Here is a 20,537-nt window from a genome sequence, read left to right on the forward strand (position 1 = left end):
GACTATGACAGTGGCCCTGAGTTTGGGACCAAGTACAGTATTGAACTGGGAATTCCATTGGGAGGCTGGGGTGGAACCAGCCGCCTCCACTGAACTATACCTTGCTCAGAGCCTATGCCCAGGCCCTAGAGGGCAATTGACCACCACGAGCCAAGGATGTGGTTGGTAGAGTCATTCAAGAACACGTGCCAAGGCAGGAAAAAAATATCTAGCTTAGACAATGCCAACTCTGTGTTCAAGAAAGTATCTGTAATGCTAACCCTTTGAAAAATGTCCAAGCCTAATTTTATAAATGACTTCCCTTACACAGGTTGCTGAAATGACACGGTAAAGAGATAAATGCATAAACTTAGTAGTTAGACTCAAGTTCAAATCTTGCACACATCATTTCTTAGATGCATTACAGGGAATGTGACCTTGAGCAAGTTACATATCCTCTCTGAGTCAGTTCTCTCCTCTATGAAAGAAGAACACTGTTCTCTGTCTTGTAAGCTTAAAAGCTTCCAAAATGTACATGTAATTACTATTATTATTCTGTGTCTCTGAGGGGCCTGGAACAGAGGCTTCTATGAACCTTACAGATATTCTCCCCAAAAAGCTACATCTGTTTTCATCTGTATTTAGATGGTGTGGGTATTCTTATCAGTTTGTATACATAAAAGTATAAGTGTGTGGTAATGTGAAAGTAGCATTACAGGAGGTTGTGTACTGTATAGACTACTACCCTCCACTGGATACAATAAGAAGAGTGTTAGATGCTCGCAGCCCTTGCAGTTTTCACAACCTCCTTTAAAAAGTGAAAAAGTTAAACTGGTGAACTCAAAGTCCACCAATTTAAATGTAAATCTCATTCAAAACACCCTCACAGAAACACCCACAATAATGTTTGAGCAAATACCTCGGCACCATGGTCCCATCAATCAATGTAACATAAAATTAACCATCCCAAATATCTAAGATTTAAAAGACTGATAATACCAAATGTAGGTAAATTTGTGGAACAATTTCAAGTCACATACATTGCTGGTAGACATGACACAGTCACCCTGGAAAATAGTGTGGCCACTTCTTATAAGTTAAACATACATTTATCATATAATCCAGCAATCCTGCTCCAAGAGACATGAAAACACTTGTCCACATAAAACCTGCATGTAAATGCACATAATGGGAATATTCATAATAGCCAACTGCTGGAAACAACTCAAATTTAGAAATAAATTGTAGCGTATTGATACAATAGAATACTACTCAACAGTAGAAGGAGCAAACTACTGGTAAAGCAACACTGTGGATGAATCTCTAAAGCATCTGCTATGTGGAAAAAGGCATCTGTGAATGACTACATACTGAATGAGTCCATTTATTTGACATCCTAGAAAAGACAAAACTATAGGAATAAAATATATATCACTGGTTGTCAGGGACTGAGGTGAGAGGAGGAGACAGACTGAAAAAGGATTCAAGGGAACTTTTGGGGGTAAGAAATATTTCCATACCTTGACTATGATTGTAGTTACAGATTGTTTATATCTGTCAAAACTCATCAAACTGTCTACTTTAAGAGGGTAAATTTTAATAATGTAAATATATTCCAAAAAACTTAACTTTAAAAAAATGGACCAAGAAAAGCATTAATTAAATTATAAAATTAATTAAATTAACTTCTAATAAATGTTTTCAGATTATGAAAACTGAAATTACTGAAAAAATGTTCAATTAGTATTTGGTATTGCATCCTTATTATTTTCTCATATCACAAAAGTATACTTTGAGAACAAGTTAGTCTATAAATTAAAACTGAAAGATAAAAAAAAGTGAAAAAGTTAATTTGCAACAATTGCTTATTTAAAATTTAATCTACATCGTGGTTTTTCAAGGATGGAACTATTGACATTTGGGCCAGATAATTCTTTGTTGTGGGGACTGTCCTGTGTATTGTAGGGTATTTAGCAGCATCCTGGCCTGTACCTATTAGATGCCAGTAACCCTCCACCCCAGCTGTGAAACCAAAAATGTCTCCATAAGATGGTGTGGAGAAAACGGAACCCTCCTACTCTGTTGGTGGGAATGAAAGTTGGTGCAGCCACTATGGAAAACAGTATGGAAGTTCCTCAGAAAGCTAAAAATAAAACTACCACATGCTCCAGCAATCCCACTCCTGGACGTATACCTGGACAAAACTATAAATCAAAGAGATACATGCACTCCTATGTTCACAGCAGCACTATTCACAATAGCCAAGACATGGAAACAACCTAAATGTTCATCAAAAGATGAATGGATAAAGAAGACAGGAGAAGATGGTGGAAGAGTAAGACGCGGAGATCACCATCCTCCCACAGATACACCAGAAATACATCTGCACGTGAAACTGCTCCTATAGAACACCCACTAGACGCTAGCAGAAGAACTCAGACCTCCCAAAAGGCAAGAAACTCCCCACGTACCTGGGTAGGGCAAAAGAAAAAAGAAAAAACAGAGACAAAATAATAGGGACAGGACCTGCACCAGGGGGAGGGAGCTGTGAAGGAGGAAAGGTTTCCACACACTAGAAGTTCCTTTGCAGGTGGAGACTGCAGGTGGCAGAGGGGGGAAGCTTCGGAGCCACGGAGGAGAGCGCAGCAACAGGCTTGTGGAGGGCAAAGTGGAGAGATTCCCGCAAAGAGGATCGGTGCCAACCAGCACTCAACAGCCCAAGAGGCTTGTCTGCTCACCCGCCAGGGCGGGCGGGGGCTGGGAGCTGAGGCTTGGGCTTCGGTCGGATCACAGGGAGAGGACTGGGGTTGGCTGCGTGAACACAGCCTGAAGGGGCTAGTGCACCACGGCTAGCTGGGAGGGAGTCTGGGAAAAGGTCTGGAGCTGCCGAAGAGGCAAGAGACTCTTTCTTGCCTCTTTGTTTCCTGGTGCGCGAGGAGACAGGATTAGGAGTGCTGCTTAAAGGAGCTCCAGAGACGGGCGCGAGCCCCGGCTATCAGCACGGACCCCAGAGACAGGCATGAGACGCTAAGGCTGCTGCTGCCGCCACCAAGAAGCCTGTGTGCAAGCACAGGTCACTATCCACACTGCCCCTCTCAGGAGCCTCTGCAGCCCTCCACTGCCAGGGTCCCGTGATCCAGGGACAACTTCCCCGGGAGAACTCACGGCGCGCCTCAGATTGGTGCAAAGTCATGCTGGCCTCTGCCGCCGCAGGCTGGCCCCGTGTCCTACCCCTCCCTCCCCCTGGCCTGAGTGAGCCAGAGTCCCCTAATCAGCTGCTCCTTTAACCCCGTCCTGTGTGAGTGAAGAACAGATGCCCTCAAGCGACCTATACGCAGAGGCGGGTCCAAATCCAAAGCTGAAACCCGGGAGCTGTGCAAACAAAGAAGAGAAAGGGAAATCTCTCCCAGCAGCCTCAGAAGCAGCGGATTAAAGCTCCACAATCAACTTGATGTACCCTGCATCTGTGGAATACCTGAATAGACAACGAATCATCCCAAATTGAGGAGGTGGACTTTGGGAGCAAGATATATTATTTTTTCCTCTTTTTCTCTTTTTGTGAGTGTGTATGTGTATGCTTCTGTGTGAGATTTTGTCTGTATAGCTTTGCTTTCACCATTTGTCCCAGGGTTCTGTCCGTCCGCTTCTTTTTTTTTACTTAAAAAATTTTTTTTTCTTAATAATTATTTTTTTTATTTTAATAACTTTATTTTATTCTATCTTACTTTATTTTATTTTATTTTATCCTCTTTCTTTCTTTCTTGTTATTTTTTCTCCCTTTTATTCTGAGCCGTGTGGATGAAAGACTCTTGGTGCTCCAGCCAGGCATCAGGGCTGTGCCTCTGAGGTGGGAGAGCCAACTTCAGGACACTGGTCCACAAGAGACCTCCCAGCTCCACATAATACCAAATGGCGAAAAATCTCCCAAAGATCTCCATCTCAACACCAAGACCCAGCTTCACTCAACGACCAGCAAGCTACAGTGCTGGACACCCTATGCCAAACAACTAGCAAGACAGGAACACAGCCCCATCCATTAGCAGACAGGCTGCCTAAAATCATAATAAGGTCACAGACACCCCAAAACACACCACCGGGCATGGACCTGCCCACCAGAAAGACAAGATCCAGCCTCATCCACCAGAACACAGGCACTAGTCCCCTCCACCAGGAAGCCTACACAAACCACTGAACCAACCTTAGCCACTGGGGACAGACACCAAAAACAATGGGAACTACGAACCTGCAGCCTGCGAAAAGGAGACCCCAAACACAGTAAGATAAGCAAAATGAGAAGACAGAAAAACACACAGCAGATGAAGGAGCAGGGTCAAAACACACCAGACCTAACAAATGAAGAGGAAATAGGCAGTCTACCTGAAAAAGAGTTCAGAATAATGATAGTAAAGATGATCCAAAATCTTGGAAATAGAATAGACAAAATGCAAGAAACATTTAACAAGGACCTAGAAGAACTAAAGAGGAACCAAGCAACGATGAACAACACAATAAATGAAATTAAAAATACTCTACAAGGGATCAATAGCAGAATAACTGAGGCAGAAGAACGGATAAGTGACCTGGAAGATAAAATAGTGGAAATAACTACTGCAGAGCAGAATAAAGAAAAAAGAATGAAAAGAACTGAGGACAGTCTTAGAGACCTCTGGGACAACATTAAACGCACCAACATTCGAATTATAGGGGTCCCAGAAGAAGAAGAGAAAAAGAAAGGGACTGAGAAAATATTTGAAGAGATTATAGTTGAAAACTTCCCTAATATGGGAAAGGAAATAGTTAATCAAGTCCTGGAAGCACAGAGAGTCCCATACAGGATAAATCCAAGGAGAAACACGCCAAGACACATATTAATCAAACTATCAAAAATTATATATAAAGAAAACATATTAAAAGTAGCAAGGGAAAAACAACAAATATCACACAAGGGAATCCCCATAAGGTTAACAGCTGATCTTTCAGCAGAAACTCTGCAAGCCAGAAGGGAGTGGCAGCACATATTTAAAGTGATGAAGGAGAAAAACCTACAATCAAGATTACTCTACCCAGCAAGGATCTAATTCAGATTTGATGGAGAAATTAAAACCTTTACAGACAAGCAAAAGCTGAGAGAGTTCAGCATCACCAAACCAGCTTTACAACAAATGCTAAAGGAACTTCTCTAGGCAAGAAACACAAGAGAAGGAAAACACCTACAATAACAAACCCAAAACATTTAAGAAAATGGGAATAGGAACATATATATCGATAATTACCTTCAACGTGAATGGATTAAATGCTCCCACCAAAAGACACAGACTGGCTGAATGGATACAAAAACAAGACCCGTATATATGCTGTCTACAAGAGACTCACTTCAGACCTAGGGACACATACAGACTGAAAGTGAGGGGATGGAAAAAGATATTCCATGCAAATGGAAATCAAAAGAAAGCTGGAGTAGCAATTCTCATATCAGACAAAATAGACTTTAAAATAAAGACTATTACAAGAGACAAAGAAGGACACTACATAATGATCAAGGGATCGATCCAAGAGGAAGGTATAACAATTGTAAATATTTATGCACCCAACATAGGAGCACCTCAATACATAAGGCAAATACTAACAGCCATAAAAGGGGAAATCGACAGTAACACTATCATAGTAGGGGACTTTAACACCCCACTTTCACCAATGGACAGATCATCCAAAATGAAAATAAATAAGGAAACACAAGCTTTAAATGATACATTAAACAAGATGGACTTAATTGGTATTTATAGGACATTCCACCCAAAAACAACAGAATACACATTTTTCTCAAGTCCTCATGGAACATTCTCCAGGATAGATCATATCTTGGGTCACAAATCAAGCCTTGGTAAATTTAAGAAAATTGAAATCGTATCAAGTATCTTTTCCGACCACAACGCTATGAGACTAGATATCAATTACAGGAAAAGATCTGTAAAAAATACAAACACATGGAGGCTACACAATACACTACTTAATAACGAAGTGATCACTGAAGAAATCAAAGGGGAAATCAAAAAATACCTAGAAACAAATGACAATGGAGACACGATGACCCAAAACCTATGGGATGCAGCAAAAGCAGTTCTAAGAGGGAAGTTTATAGCAATACAATCCTACCTTAAGAAACCGGAAACATCTCAAATAAACAACCTAACCTTGCACCTAAAGCAATTAGAGAAAGAAGAACAAAAAAACCCCAAAGTTAGCAGAAGGAAAGAAATCATAAAGATCAGGTCAGAAATAAATGAAAAAGAAATGAAGGAAACAATAGCAAAGATCAATAAATCTAAAAGCTGGTTCTTTGAGAAGATAAACAAAATTGATAAACCATTAGCCAGACTCATCAAGAAAAAAAGGGAGACGACTCAAATCAACAGAATTAGAAATGAAAAAGGAGAAGTAACAACTGACACTGCAGAAATACAAACGATCATGAGAGATTACTACAAGCAACTCTATGCCAATAAAATGGACAACCTGGAAGAAATGGACAAATTCTTAGAAATGCACAACCTGCCGAGACTGAACCAGGAAGAAATAGAAAATATGAACAGACCAATCACAAGCACTGAAATTGAAACTGTGATTAAAAATCTTCCAACAAACAAAAGCCCAGGACCAGATGGCTTCACAGGCGAATTCTATCAAACATTTAGAGAAGAGCTAACACCTATCCTTCTCAAACTCTTCCAAAATATTGCAGAGGGAGGAACACTCCCAAACTCATTCTACGAGGCCACCATCACCCTGATACCAAAACCAGACAAAGATGTCACAAAGAAAGAAAACTACAGGCCAATATCACTGATGAACATAGATGCAAATATCCTCAACAAAATACTAGCAAACAGCATCCAACAGCACATTAAAAGGATCATACACCATGATCAAGTGGGGTTTATTCCACGAATGCAAGGATTCTTCAATATATGCAAATCAATCAATGTGATACACCATATTAACAAATTGAAGCAGAAAAACCATATGATCATCTCAATAGATGCAGAGAAAGCTTTCGACAAAATTCAACACCCATTTATGATAAAAGCCCTGCAGAAAGCAGGCATAGAGGGAACTTTCCTCAACATAATAAAGGCCATATATGACAAACCCACAGCCAACATTGTCCTCAATGGTGAAAAACTGAAACCATTTCCACTAAGATCAGGAACAAGACAAGGTTGCCCACTCTCACCACTATTATTCAACATAGTTTTGGAAGTGTTAGCCACAGCAATCAGAGAAGAAAAAGAAATAAAAGGAATCCAAATTGGAAAAGAAGAAGTAAAGCTGTCACTCTTTGCAGATGACTTGATACTATACATAGAGAATCCTAAAGATGCTACCAGAAAACTACTAGAGCTAATCAATGAATCTGGTAAAGTAGCAGGATACAAAATTAATGCACAGAAATCTCTTGCATTCGTATAAAGTAATAATGAAAAATCTGAAAGTGAAATTAAGAAAACACTCCCATTTACCATTGCAACAAAAAGAATAAAATATCTAGGAATAAACCTACCTAAGGAGACAGAAGACCTGTATGCAGAAAATTATAAGACACTGATGAAAGAAATTAAAGATGATACAAATAGATGGAGAGATATACCATGTTCTTGGATTGGAAGAATCAACATTGTGAAAATGACTATACTACCCAAAGCAATCTACAGATTCAATGCAATCCCCATCAAACTACCACTGGCATTTTTCACAGAACTAGAACAAAAAATTTCACAACTTGTATGGAAACACAAAAGACCCCGAATAGCCAAAGCAATCTTGAGAACGAAAAATGGAGCTGGAGGACTCAGGCTCCCTGACTTCAGACTATACTACAAAGCTACAGTAATCAAGACAATATGGTACTGGAACAAAAACAGAAATACAGACCAATGGAACAGGATAGAAAGGCCAGAGATAAACCCATGCACATATGGTCACTTTATCTTTTATAAAGGAGGCAAGCATATACAGTGGAGAAAAGACAGCCTCTTCAATAAGTGGTGCTGGGAAAACTGAACAGGTGCATGTAAAAGTATGAAGTTAGAACACTCCCTAACACCATACACAAAAATAAACTCAAAATGGATTAAAGACCTAAATGTAAGGCCAGACACTATCAAACTCTTAGAGGAAAATCTAGGCAGAACACTCTATGACATAAATCACAGCAAGATCCTTTTTGACTCACCTCCTAGAGAAATGGAAATAAAAACAAAAATAAACAAATGGGACCTAATGAAACTGAAAAGCTTTTGCACAGCAAAGGAAACCATAAACAAGACCAAAAGACAACCCTCAGAATGGGAGAAAATATTTGCAAATGAAGCAACTGACAAAGGATTAATCTCCAAGATTTACAAGCAGCTCATGCAGCTCAATAACAAAAAAACGAACACCCCAATCCAAAAATGGGCAGAAGACCTAAATAGACATTTCTCCAAAGAAGATATACAGATGGCCTACAGACACATGAAAGAATGCTCAACATCATTAATCATTAGAGAAATGCAAATCAAAACTACAATGAGATATCATCTCACACCGGTCAGAATGGCCATCATCAAAAAATCTAGAAACAATAAATGCTGGAGAGGGTGTGGAGGAAAGGGAACACTCTTGCACTGTTGGTGGGAATGTAAATTGATACAGCCACTATGGAGAACAGTATGGAGGTTCCTTAAAAAACTACAAATAGAACTACCATACGACCCAGCAATCCCAATACTGGGCATATACCCTGAGAAAACCATAGGTCAAAAAGAGTCATGTACCAAAATGTTCATTGCAGCTCTATTTACAATAGCCAGGACATGGAAGCAACCTAAGTGTCCATCATCAGATGAATGGATAAAGAAGATGTGGCACATATATACAATGGAATATTACTCAGCCATAAAAAGAAACGAAATGGAGTTATTTGTAGTGAGGTGGATGGAGTTAGAGTCTGTCATACAGAGTGAAGTAAGTCAGAAAGAGAAAAACAAGTACAGTATGCTAACACATATATATGGAATCTAAGAAAAAAAAAAGTCATGAAGAACCTAGTGGCAAGACGGGAATAAAGATACAGACCTACTAGAGAATGGACTTGAGGATATGGGGCGGGGGAAGGGTAAGATGTGACAAAGTGAGAGAGTGGCATGGACATATATACACTACCAAATGTAAAATAGATAGCTAGTGGGAAGCAACCACATAGCACAGGGAGATCAGCTCGGTGCTTCGTGACCACCTAGAGGGGTGGGATAGGGAGGGTGGGAGGGAGGGAGATGCAAGAGGGAAGAGATATGGGGACATATGTATATGTATAACTGAGTCACTTTGTTATAAAGCAGAAACTAACACACCATTGTAAAGCAATTATACTCCAATAAAGATGTTAAAAAAAAAAAGATGAATGGATAAAGACGATGTTGTACATGTATACAATGGAATATTACTCAGCCATAAAAAAGAATGAAATAATGCCATTTGCAGCAACACGGATGCAACTAGAGATGATCACACTAAGTAAGTCAAAAAGAGAAAGACAGATACCATATGATATCACTTATATGTGGAATCTAAAATACGGCACAATGAACTTATCTACAAAACAGAAATGGACTCACAGACATAGAGAACAGACTTGTGGTTGCCAAGGGGTGGGAGAGGGAGAGGGATGGACTGAGAGTTTGGGGTTAGTAGATGCAAACTATTACATTTAGAATGGATAAACAACAAGGTCCTACTGTATAGCACAGGGAACTATATCCAGTCTCCTGGGATAAACCATAATGTAAAAGAATATAAAAAATAATGTATGTATGTGTGTAACTGAGTCACTTTGCTGTATGGCAGAAATTAGCATGACATTATAAATCAACAATACCTCAATTTAAAAAAGAGAGAGAGAAAACAAAAGAAAAATGTCTCCACATATTGCCAGATGTCCCCTAGTTGAGGACCATTCATCTATGTTGAAAATTGCTGATTTCATAATTTATTGAAATTAAACTATATAAATGAAAAATTATTTTGGCCTGTATTTTCTATAAAGTAACCCTTCTTATACCAAGATGTTTTGTTTATGTAATGTATTGTATATGTAATATTTTAACATTCCACTTTCAGTGTTTCAAAAACAATTAAATATTGGAAAAATTTAGTATGCAGTTCTTAAATGAAATTTAATCATATGATCCTACTCATTCATTCTTCATCTGTTCATTCATTCTTCATTCAGTGAACACTACAGAGGACCCAAAACTGAATAAAACACACTTCCTGCCCTTATAGAAGTTCCTAATTTAGGGTCTGATGGTGGAGGGAATAGATAAACTAAGATACATTGTAAGAGAGCTTGATAAGTACCGCAATAGTGGAGCCTCATTTTACAGGTGAAAAAATCTGATGCCCAGGAAGCTGATGTAACTTCCAAATGTCACAGAGACAATTGGTAGCACAACCAAGACGAGAGTCAAATTTCCTGACATTGAGATTAAGATTCTTTCTTCTTACCTAAACATTTTAGGGGAACAAAAATTAAAATCCAAGACAAAATTACCTTGATTGACAGTCATCACTTGACAATAGTACCTTGCCTATTATAAGTGGAATTCACAAAATTGGAAAATGTAAACTAATATAGCATGCTTCTTTTGGGAAATATTTTTGATTAAGTAAAATCAATAAACCTTTTGATTTTTATTATTAGTTATTTAATAGAACTAGATTTCAGAATCTAATTGATTAAGAATCAAAATAATAACAGCAGCTAGTGTGTTAGGTTTTCACTTTGTGCCAGGTACTATGTCAAATGCCTGCCATGCATTATCTCATTAAATCCTCTGCACATTTCTAAAAAAGTAGCTGCCATCATGGGTGAGGGAAATTAAACTCACATGTCTAGAAAGTGGAGAAACTGAGCTTTGAACCTAGGAATTTTGACTATAGTGCTAGACCTCTCAAACACTCTATTTTGCTGAGAAAACCTAGGACAGGAATGAGAAGGTAATTATTAGAACTAAAGCAAAAGTTAATGTTTTCTTCAATTAATTACAAATCATCCAAATTCCAATGATTAATGGAAAAAGACCCCTAAAACAATTTTTGGCAAATCAACACGTTTCCTTAAGTCTCAGACAAATCTGTGGGGTAATATCATCATTCTTATTGCACAGATATGAAACAGAGCTTTGAAAGTTTGGCTCATGTCTGAAAGTCACACAGAAGTAGCAGAAACAGAATTTATAAATGCTTCTGTCTTCTTGGCCTGCCATATAGGGGTGAAGTCAAGGGAATTATAAGTAGAAGGGAATGGAATCAGTGTAGAAAAATCAGTGCAAAATATGATTAATTTGAATATCTAATATTTGTTTTAAATAATATGAGTCATTTATATTTATTTCCCCCCAGTTTGTATTATATAAATGATATTTTGACATATAAACCACTATAAAGGAAGTGCTAGATTTCTTTGGTTCATTCTGTCATTTCAGCGTGATCAGATGCTACTTGAAGATGTATTACCTGTACAAGAGGATGATTCTTTGATATCTTCACACCCAATTATAGTCACTGTGACAACTCCTGATGAAATAACATCTGTTTTTGATGGGATTTCCTATAGCAAGGTGCGGAAAATATGACACTGTTTTGAATGTCTTCCTGTTTAGTGGTTTTTCTCTTAGTAAATGCCTAAAAATGGTAAGAATGGTTTTACTATGTTAATGGGCTTTGGGAAACAGTGTAGAACTTATTCCAAGTGCTGAATATTCAATAGCTTATAATTTTCAGCAGAAATGATCAATGCTGGTCATTGTCACAGGATTCTGAATCAGATTTTTTAAAGTTTCTCTTCTCACTTTTGTTTATTACGGCTATCATTCTGATAACTGAACATTTACCCTTTAAGCATCCAATTTAGAGTTATTTGACTTGATTTTTTTAAAAGACAGTAAATCTTCTTTTTCTGCCATGTGGTCAATGAGAAGTGCCATATATGTGGACGCCTTTTCTAGTAGAATGCTTCCAGTAAGCACTTAAATCCAATTCCATTTGAAGGAATTACTTTCATCCATTTTTATATACGATTTAAATATGAATTTGTTAGCATGTCATAGATGGGGCATTTTTATCCAGTAAAATTTTATGAAAAGTTGCTAAAAACCCATAGTGACCTGAAGCTTTATGCTACCCATTTTTCTCCCACAACTTCTCCTGTAGCTTCTCCTCTAAACATATTCCACACCTGTATGCAACATATTTTAGTCAATTTTCCACCTCAGCCTCTTGTGGTTTACGCACTAGGTTAAGTTGTTCAAAAGCCACTGCAAACTAATACATTTTACTGTTCTGGGTGATACCCAAAGTTTTATTTAAGACAAAATATTATAATTATTAAAATAAATATTAGATAAAATTGGCTTTAGTGAAAAAGCCTTCTATATATTATTTGAAGTTTATAGCATCATATTTTTTGGCTTTCCCTCTCATATGTTCTCATGGCATTATTTCAGGCTTCCGTTATTCATTTTTCTTTTATATTGTCAATGATTCTTTTTATCTTTCTGTTAAAAGGAAGATTTCTAATCCACTTATAGTATATTCTAATAATTCACATAGAGACATTTATATTTATTAAATCAGCTTCTTCCTAAGTTCTAGATATTCCATGGGTATAAGGTATTAGGTCAGAAATAAATATATGTTTCTAAGCCTTTAGCTTTATACTAGGTACAAAAATAACTTATATTTTAATAAATAACTAACTTAAATGGGGAAGCAATGTTTTTCTGGTCAGTTACTTGAAAATTGATTTTTAAATCTATGAATAATGCATTTAAAATTAATCTTATAACATATGAAAAGCAAGTAGACAGCAGAAGTATTCATCAGACTCTTCAGACTAAATAAAATCAAATGAGATAAACCACTTTGGAAGAGTAGCATTTTATGCCTAAATTATATACATAATCTATATTAAACTATCTGACCAGATTAATTCCTCAACTGTCTACTCCCCTCTGTTAAAATATAATTATTTTTCCCAAATATTCCAATATACTTAAGAAGTAGCCAGAATTTTATCCTGAAGTTGCTTTCCTTGTTCATCAAAGAACATGACTTTTCTAAAACTTTTTCCAGTTTCTCTTTCATTAGGAAAGCCCCATCTACTGGTTCATGTGGTAAAGTGCAATAATTATTTGAACCTTAAATTACTGAAACGATGGCCATTTTATCAATTTCTCCTTGCCTTTTAGTTATTTTAGAAGCATAGATACAGGGGGTATGCCAAGTGGTATTTTCATCCTAAAATCACAGATTGATAGCCATATAATTTAGCAGAATCATCTTAAAGACATTATCTCACAAATATGATCATGAAATACTAGTCACAATAGTGATCACTGATATTTGTTTCTTACATATCCTTTATTAATTTAACTTCCCATTCTTTTCCATCATAGGGAGCTTCCATTCTGAGAATGCTTGAAGACTGGATAACACCAGAGAAATTTCAAAAAGGATGTCAGGTATGATTTATTACTTTTAATATTATTAAAAAACTACACTGATATATGGCTGATGAATGTTAAGATATGTGATTAATTAAGGACAATTCCCTTTTTACTTTTTCCTTTCCTTGCTCAAGGATAGATAATATTGCAAAACACAAAAAGGTGATCACATCCAGGTTAGTACCTACGTTGTATCTGTAATTGTCATTTAACAAAAGTTTCACAGAGAAGTGAAACAGATTACTTAGTTATTTTTTACACCCTTTACATGTGTATTAGCTCAGTCTGCCATAACAAAACACCATAGATTGGGTGGCATAACAACAGAAATTTATTTTCTCACAGTTCTGTAGACTAAGAAGTCCAAGACCAAGGTGCTGGCAGATTGTTTTTGGTGAGAGTTTTCTTTTTGCTGTGTCCTCACATGGCAGAGAGAGAGAGAACCTTCTGGTGCCTCTTCTTATAAGGACACTGATCCCATCATGAGGCTCCCACCCTCATGGTCTCATCTAAACCTCACCCTAAACCTACCAAAGGCCTCATCTCCAAATACCATCACATTGGGCATTAGGCCTCCAAAGCATGAATTTTGGGGGAACACAATTCAGTCCACAGCAACATAATATAAAAATTTAAATCTATCTATAAAGCTCTTCCATTATAGTTTTTAAAAGGACTTTTCCCTTATTATTGGATTATAAAATGGTTAACACACATATTCCTATTATGATAAAGTCAGTGAATAAAGAGGGCCTGCTTCCGTTTGGAAAGAGAAATAACAATCAATTTCTTAAAGCATTTCACACATCCCACTTAAGCTTATTCCTCCAGTGGCTGTTTCAGTTCCATTGCTGTTCTTCTAGACCATAAGCCAATTCTCTCAGGGTTTTATATTATCTATATTACCACCATTGCTACCTTGTGCCCCTGTAACTGTCCTGTCTGCAGGTTGGCTCTGTTGCAGCCTAGGGATGGAACTGTCTTCCGACTCTTTCTCTTCCATCTCCATCCCCCCTACTGTGACATTCCAGGTAGTAGGCAGAGCAGCGCTGATAGTATCCAACCCATAAAACAGAAAATGGGTGAGAGCAGTGCCCTGCTAGCTTCCCCAAAGGGTACCAGTACTTCCTTTGGATATGATTCCCCAGGACAGTGCTTGCCCACCATTCCTACAGCTCTCACTACTGCCAAGTCTTCTTATGTGGCAATCAGCATTCTCCATAATACCATAAAAGGAAATGGTCCCCTTCTACCCAATACTTAAATTCCTAGGTGACTATTAAAGTAAAAAATAAGACCAGGATTTAGGAAATATTCAGGGAACACTTCAGTACATTTTACTACTTTTGTCCATGAATAAAATATTGTGTGGACATTAGGTGGAAAGAGAGAAGCTATGTGTTTGTTCTTAAGTGTACATTAGAACATCTTGTAAACTTTTCATCAGCTTCAGACTCAAATTTCATACTTCTCTAACTGTAAGCACCTTTTGTGAGGAACTGTGTCTTCTATATCTTTGCATATACTCCCATGCCTAGGAGAGTGCATTATAGATGTTAGAAGATCCAAAAAAACGCTTCTTGAATGAATGAATGGTCTATAATAAATAATATAGAATATAAAAATAAACAAAGACAATTCATTTTTAAAAGTAAATTAAAATTTCATTTGCAAAGTTTTCATTCTAAATTAAGCTGATGAATAACACGTTCTTGGAATCTTCAAAGTGGACTTCAAATTAAATAATTTTTCATATTAACTTTTTTTGAGAAGTACCAAAAGAGTCTTTAAAAGAGAATACCTGTTCTAATAATTTAATCATACTCTTGCATTTTATTTAGCTCATATCTGTGATATAATTAATTAAAAACCCAGTCCAGTCTAAAACTAGTATTTCTCACGTTAAAACCATCTTCCTCCACCCTAACTGCGACTACAGATGGCGCTAGAATGAATAGATACCAATTTTCATATCACTATAGTGCTATGGAATTAATTTACAAAAAGACACTGAAACACTCATTTTTTGCCTTCAATCTTCAAACACTAGCTAATATCTGAAAATAGTATATGATCAATATAGGCCACACTCAATAAGCTCTCAAACCAATTGGAACATCCCTTCACATAATTCTAGTATCCAAACGTATCTCTCCTTGACTTATCATCACGCTATGACTGCTACCCCTAAACCCCACAATATGTGACACAGTCCAAGACTTCTCCCTTGCAAATACTAACTTTCTACCAAAAGTGACTCTTCATTAGCTAACCTGGTGTGGCGCTAACTCTGGGGATGGCCAGCTCTCTGTTCTCTTTCATGCTTATCACCTTAACCCCAAATCCAATCTCAGACAGCAAAGTAGGTACAGAGTGAGGGGAATTAAGAGTAAAACCATCAACTGGAAAATCTTTCAGGCTGTGCTTGTATGTAAAAAAGTGTATTAAATTATGGGGCATTGATAACAATGTATGGTCATGAAATAGAAGCTGAGAAATATATCCATCCTTTCTTTTTCTCCTAGTATCAGTAGTATCGCTGAAAAGACAGGAATGGTTCAACTGGAAAATGTCCTGTCCCTTCCTGAGATACTAGTCATAGAAACACTGTTCCTTTCCTTTGTGCACACTGATGCTAACTGAGGGACTATTACTGGGGAACCTAGGTCATCGTGAACTTTTGACTGGAATGACTGCATCGTGATTATGCAAGGTGAAGAAGGAAATTTCTTAATATAGAATATTCAAAAGCACTAATCTAGACAAAATAAAATTAGTTCCTTTTAATATACTGCTTATATAAGCCTCTAGCTAAGGTGAAGCAAGAAACTGCAATTTAAAAAACAGTAACAATGGGCTTCCCTGGTGGTGCAGTGGTTGAGAATCCGCCTGCCAATGCAGGGGACACGGGTTCGAGCCCTGGTCTGGGAAGATCCCACATGCCGCGGAGCAACTAGGCCCGTGAGCCACAATTACTGAGCCTGCGCGTCTGGAGCCTGTGCTCCGCAACGAGAGAGGCCGCGATAGTGAGAGGCCCGCGCACCGTGATGAAGAGTGGCCCCCGTTTGCCGCAACTAGAGAAAGCCCTCGCACAGAAACAAAGACCCAACGCAGCCATAAATAAATAAATAAATTCATAAAAAATTTAAAAAAAACAAAGCAGTAACAATAACAACAGTGACGAAAACCACACAAACTGATCCAGGATTCAGAAGTCTCTTCACCGTGATCTCAGGCAAATCTCTTCACCTCTCTAGACACCAGTTTCCTTCATGCCCAAAATGTGAGAGTTGTATAAAATAGTACTTAAGGTTCCTTTCAGTTCCAAGATTGCATGTTTCTAAGTACAAGGCACCGTGAATATACAAAGAAACTCCTCTAAATTAATTTTAAGAAGATACTATTCACTAGAAATCATCATTAACAGGTAGCTACGATTATAATTATTACTATTCCGAGCATCCAATTATTTTACTAAGAAGGAATGAATGATCTATGCAAAACTCTGGAACGAACACCTAAATTTGATACAGAATATGTGCCTTTCATTTCTCCCTTCCTTCGCCTGCCCTCCAGTGGCAGTGCTGAGCAGTGAACCAATCAAAAGAACAAATATGAAGGCAGCATTCCAAACTGGCCTCAACCCTCTCCCAGGCATCTTGGAGCAGTCCAGATAATATTGTTTTCTCTCTCTATGCCTAAAAAGAGGAATTTAGAAGATAACAGGGCTAAGGTATAGCACTTCCTGAAAATTAGAGCAACTTAGAGTGAAAATGATATGAGCAAAGTCAACCACTGGTTATTTTCTTTGAAGGTTCAAAGACCACTTAAGAAGGTTCTATTTCTATCAAAGACTTCCACATTTTAAACAGGACAATTCTAGAGTATAACAGAGGAGTGATACAGCAGGAATTCTGGAAGGTTTCCTGGAGAACTATAAGTAGTGCTCAATTATGAGATTAGAAGAAGACAAGGAATTTTCTCTAGGGATATCATATTATGCCTGAAAACTCATATATAGAGAGGTTTTGTGACTAGAACTGACAAAAAGGGAGCCTTGTAGTTAAAAGATTTGTATTTTTAAAATATTTGAAAAATGAAATCTTACTCTTTAGAGTGAATAATTTTCCCAATTTAGCCATCATCATCATGAGTATTATTATTCAGAAGACTGTATATTCATTTATTTAGAGCAGGAGTCTGCAAACTATTATTACAGTTTGCAGGCCAAATCCAGCCCACCACCCATTTTTGTAAGGTCTGCAAATGAAAATCACTTCTAAAATTTTAAATGGCTGGAAAAAATCAAAAGAATATTTCATGACATGTGAAAGTTGTATGGAATTCAAATATCAGTGTGTATAAATAACATTTTATTGGAAAACAGCCATTCTCATTCATTTATATATTATCTATGACTGCTTTTGTGCTATTTGGGCAGAGTTGAGTAGTTGTGACAGAGACTATATGTCTCATAACACTTAAAATCTTTACTATACAGCTTTTTACAGAAAAAGTTTGCTGAGCCTTGGCTTAGAGCCGAGCTCACCAGTTTTATCTTTGCATATCACTTCAATCACTCATGTGTGATGGGGTCATCTAGTGTCTGAGATGAGAAAACCCTACTGGTGTAAATAAAGGTAGGGGATGCAGCCAGCAGTGGACAGGTTAACACCAATAAGTGAACATCATAGAATTATGGATCTTTTTTCCTAGTGTATCAAAAATGTTATGGACTGTTGACTGCTTGCTAAACAGTTGACGGTCCTTAAGCATCTTATATTGGTTGTCCTGAAAAAATTAAACTCTTTCCCTCACCTGTTCACAATTCCATTAGACTAAAACAAAAAAACAACAACAAAAAAAGAGAATTATCTCATTAATAAGAAAAAATATTCCTTATGCTTTACAAATAAATCGTTATTTGTACAGTGTTTTTATAGGTTACAAAATGTTTTGCATACGGAGTATCATTTGATTTTCATTCTAGGTACATTTGCTATATTATTCATTAGAGCGAGGCATGTTGAAGGGTTCAGCTCATGTTGTGGAAGTATGGAAAAAGCAAACATTGACTTTTGAAATACTTGTTATCTTTCACATGCAGAGTTACTTGGAAAAATACAAATTTAAGAATGCCAAAACTTCAGATTTTTGGGCAGCACTTGAACAGGTAAGGAGGAGTATATCCTCAAATATTTCTTTGATTAACAAATGATGTATCAATCATTTCTTTATCTGATTATTCTATCCTTTTATTTCCCCTTATTTGTTGATTGATTATTCTCTATTTTTAAAAAAAATCTTAGGCAAGTAAGCTACCAGTGAAAGAAGTAATGGACACCTGGACCAATCAGATGGGTTATCCTGTACTTAATGTGAAAGATATGAGGAACATCACACAGAGACGCTTTCTGTTGGACTCGAGAGTTAATTCTTCTGAGCCACATTCAATTTTTGGGTAAGAATCTATAACGCATTTCAGGAGAAAAGCAGAAATTTGATGGAAATACTGGCCATTTGCTTAGACCTTGCTCTTCAGTACCTGATGCTTAAGCACAGTGTATTTAGGGAAACAAAGGCATTCAGAAATAGCTCAGTTGTCTTCAGGTTCCAAATGATGGACTGAGCACATGCATGCAAGTACTATTCTTCCCAGAAATCACTGAATAAAGAAACAGAAGTACTAAAAGAAATAAACTCAGAGAAGCAAAGAAAATAGGAAGGGCTAAATGCATCATAAAATTCTAGATGAAGAAAAGCAGAGGGAGAAATATAGACAAAAAACAGAGGAAGATGCAGCCAGATAAAAAGAGACTCTCAGCAGAGGTGGAAGCTGATTTCCCCTACCCCTAGACAGGCTCTGGGCTCAGTGTCAGACTCAGAGTGGAAGGCAGGAGTGAGGCTGAAAATAGGGCAATTAATTTGAAGTCTGGATTCAGGACAGTTGTGCCAGCCAGACCCCTCCCCCTCCACTTTCCCTTCATTGACTGCCATGCTTTCCTCTGCACAGAGCTCTCAAAAGTCTGGCAATGACCCAAGGCAAAAATCCAGAGGGCTTTTTTTCCTAAAGAAATTGACCAAGACGTAGAGGAGAGCTAAGGATTTCCATTTGGTTGGGACACTCAAAGTAAAGCTTTCCTCCTTGTGGCATTTGTAGGATGGATGGGCTGGAGCTGCCAGCTCCCCTCATACATACACAGAGCCTCCAGTCAGACTTCCTGTTCAGCGGAGAAGTCAGTTTCAAAAATATACCTCCCTTCTCTACTCAGCCATAAAAAGAAACGAAATTGAGTTATTTGTGGTGAGGTGGATGGACCTAGAGTCTGTCATACAGGGTGAAGTAAGTCAGAAAGAGAAAAACAAATACAGTATGCTAACACATATATATGGAATCTAAGAAAAAAAAAAAGTCATGAAGAACCTAGGGGTAAGATGGGAATAAAGACACAGACCTACTAGAGAATGGACTTGAGGATATGGGGAGGGGGAAGGGTAAGCTGTGACAAAGTGAGAGAGTGGCAGGGACATATATACACTACCAAATGTAAAATAGATAGCTAGTGGGAAGCAGCCGCATAGCACAGGGAGATCAGCTCGGTGCTTTGTGACCACCTAGAGGGGTGGGATAGGGAGGGTGGGAGGGAGGGAGACGCAAGATGGAAGAGATATGGGAACATATGTATGTGTATAACTGATTCACTTTGTTATAAAGCAGAAACTAACACACCATTGTAAAGCAATTATACTCCAATAAAGATGTTAAAAAATATATATATATATACCTCCCTTCTCAACAGTAGAAGGGTTACATACAAGACACCAAGAATAACCAATTTAGTCCTTCTTTCTTAAATATGAATGATCAAGGATCTCAAGACACATGAAAAAAATCTAAAAGCATAAAAGGTAAAATCTCACATGAACAAACAAGAAACCTATCTCTATAAGAGACATAATTGAAATAAAAAATAAATTTATGAAATATATTAAGAGATCAAAGAAGCTATTATA

General features: G+C 37.5%; 1 protein-coding gene across 1 annotated transcript in view; it reads left to right on the forward strand.

Annotated features, from left to right (window-relative positions):
* LOC118895912 (glutamyl aminopeptidase) overlaps positions 1 to 20,537 on the forward strand; it is a 105,682-nt gene that overhangs the window by 45,621 nt on the left and 39,524 nt on the right. Inside the window, exons 7-10 of the mRNA XM_036853469.1 lie at positions 11,502 to 11,636; positions 13,473 to 13,538; positions 18,631 to 18,696; positions 18,833 to 18,984. Coding sequence (XP_036709364.1) covers positions 11,502 to 11,636; positions 13,473 to 13,538; positions 18,631 to 18,696; positions 18,833 to 18,984 — 419 coding nt within the window. The remainder of the gene's footprint in view (positions 1 to 11,501; positions 11,637 to 13,472; positions 13,539 to 18,630; positions 18,697 to 18,832; positions 18,985 to 20,537) is intronic.

The sequence above is a fragment of the Balaenoptera musculus genome, chromosome 5, assembly GCF_009873245.2.
Source record: "Balaenoptera musculus isolate JJ_BM4_2016_0621 chromosome 5, mBalMus1.pri.v3, whole genome shotgun sequence".
NCBI lineage: Eukaryota > Metazoa > Chordata > Mammalia > Artiodactyla > Balaenopteridae > Balaenoptera > Balaenoptera musculus.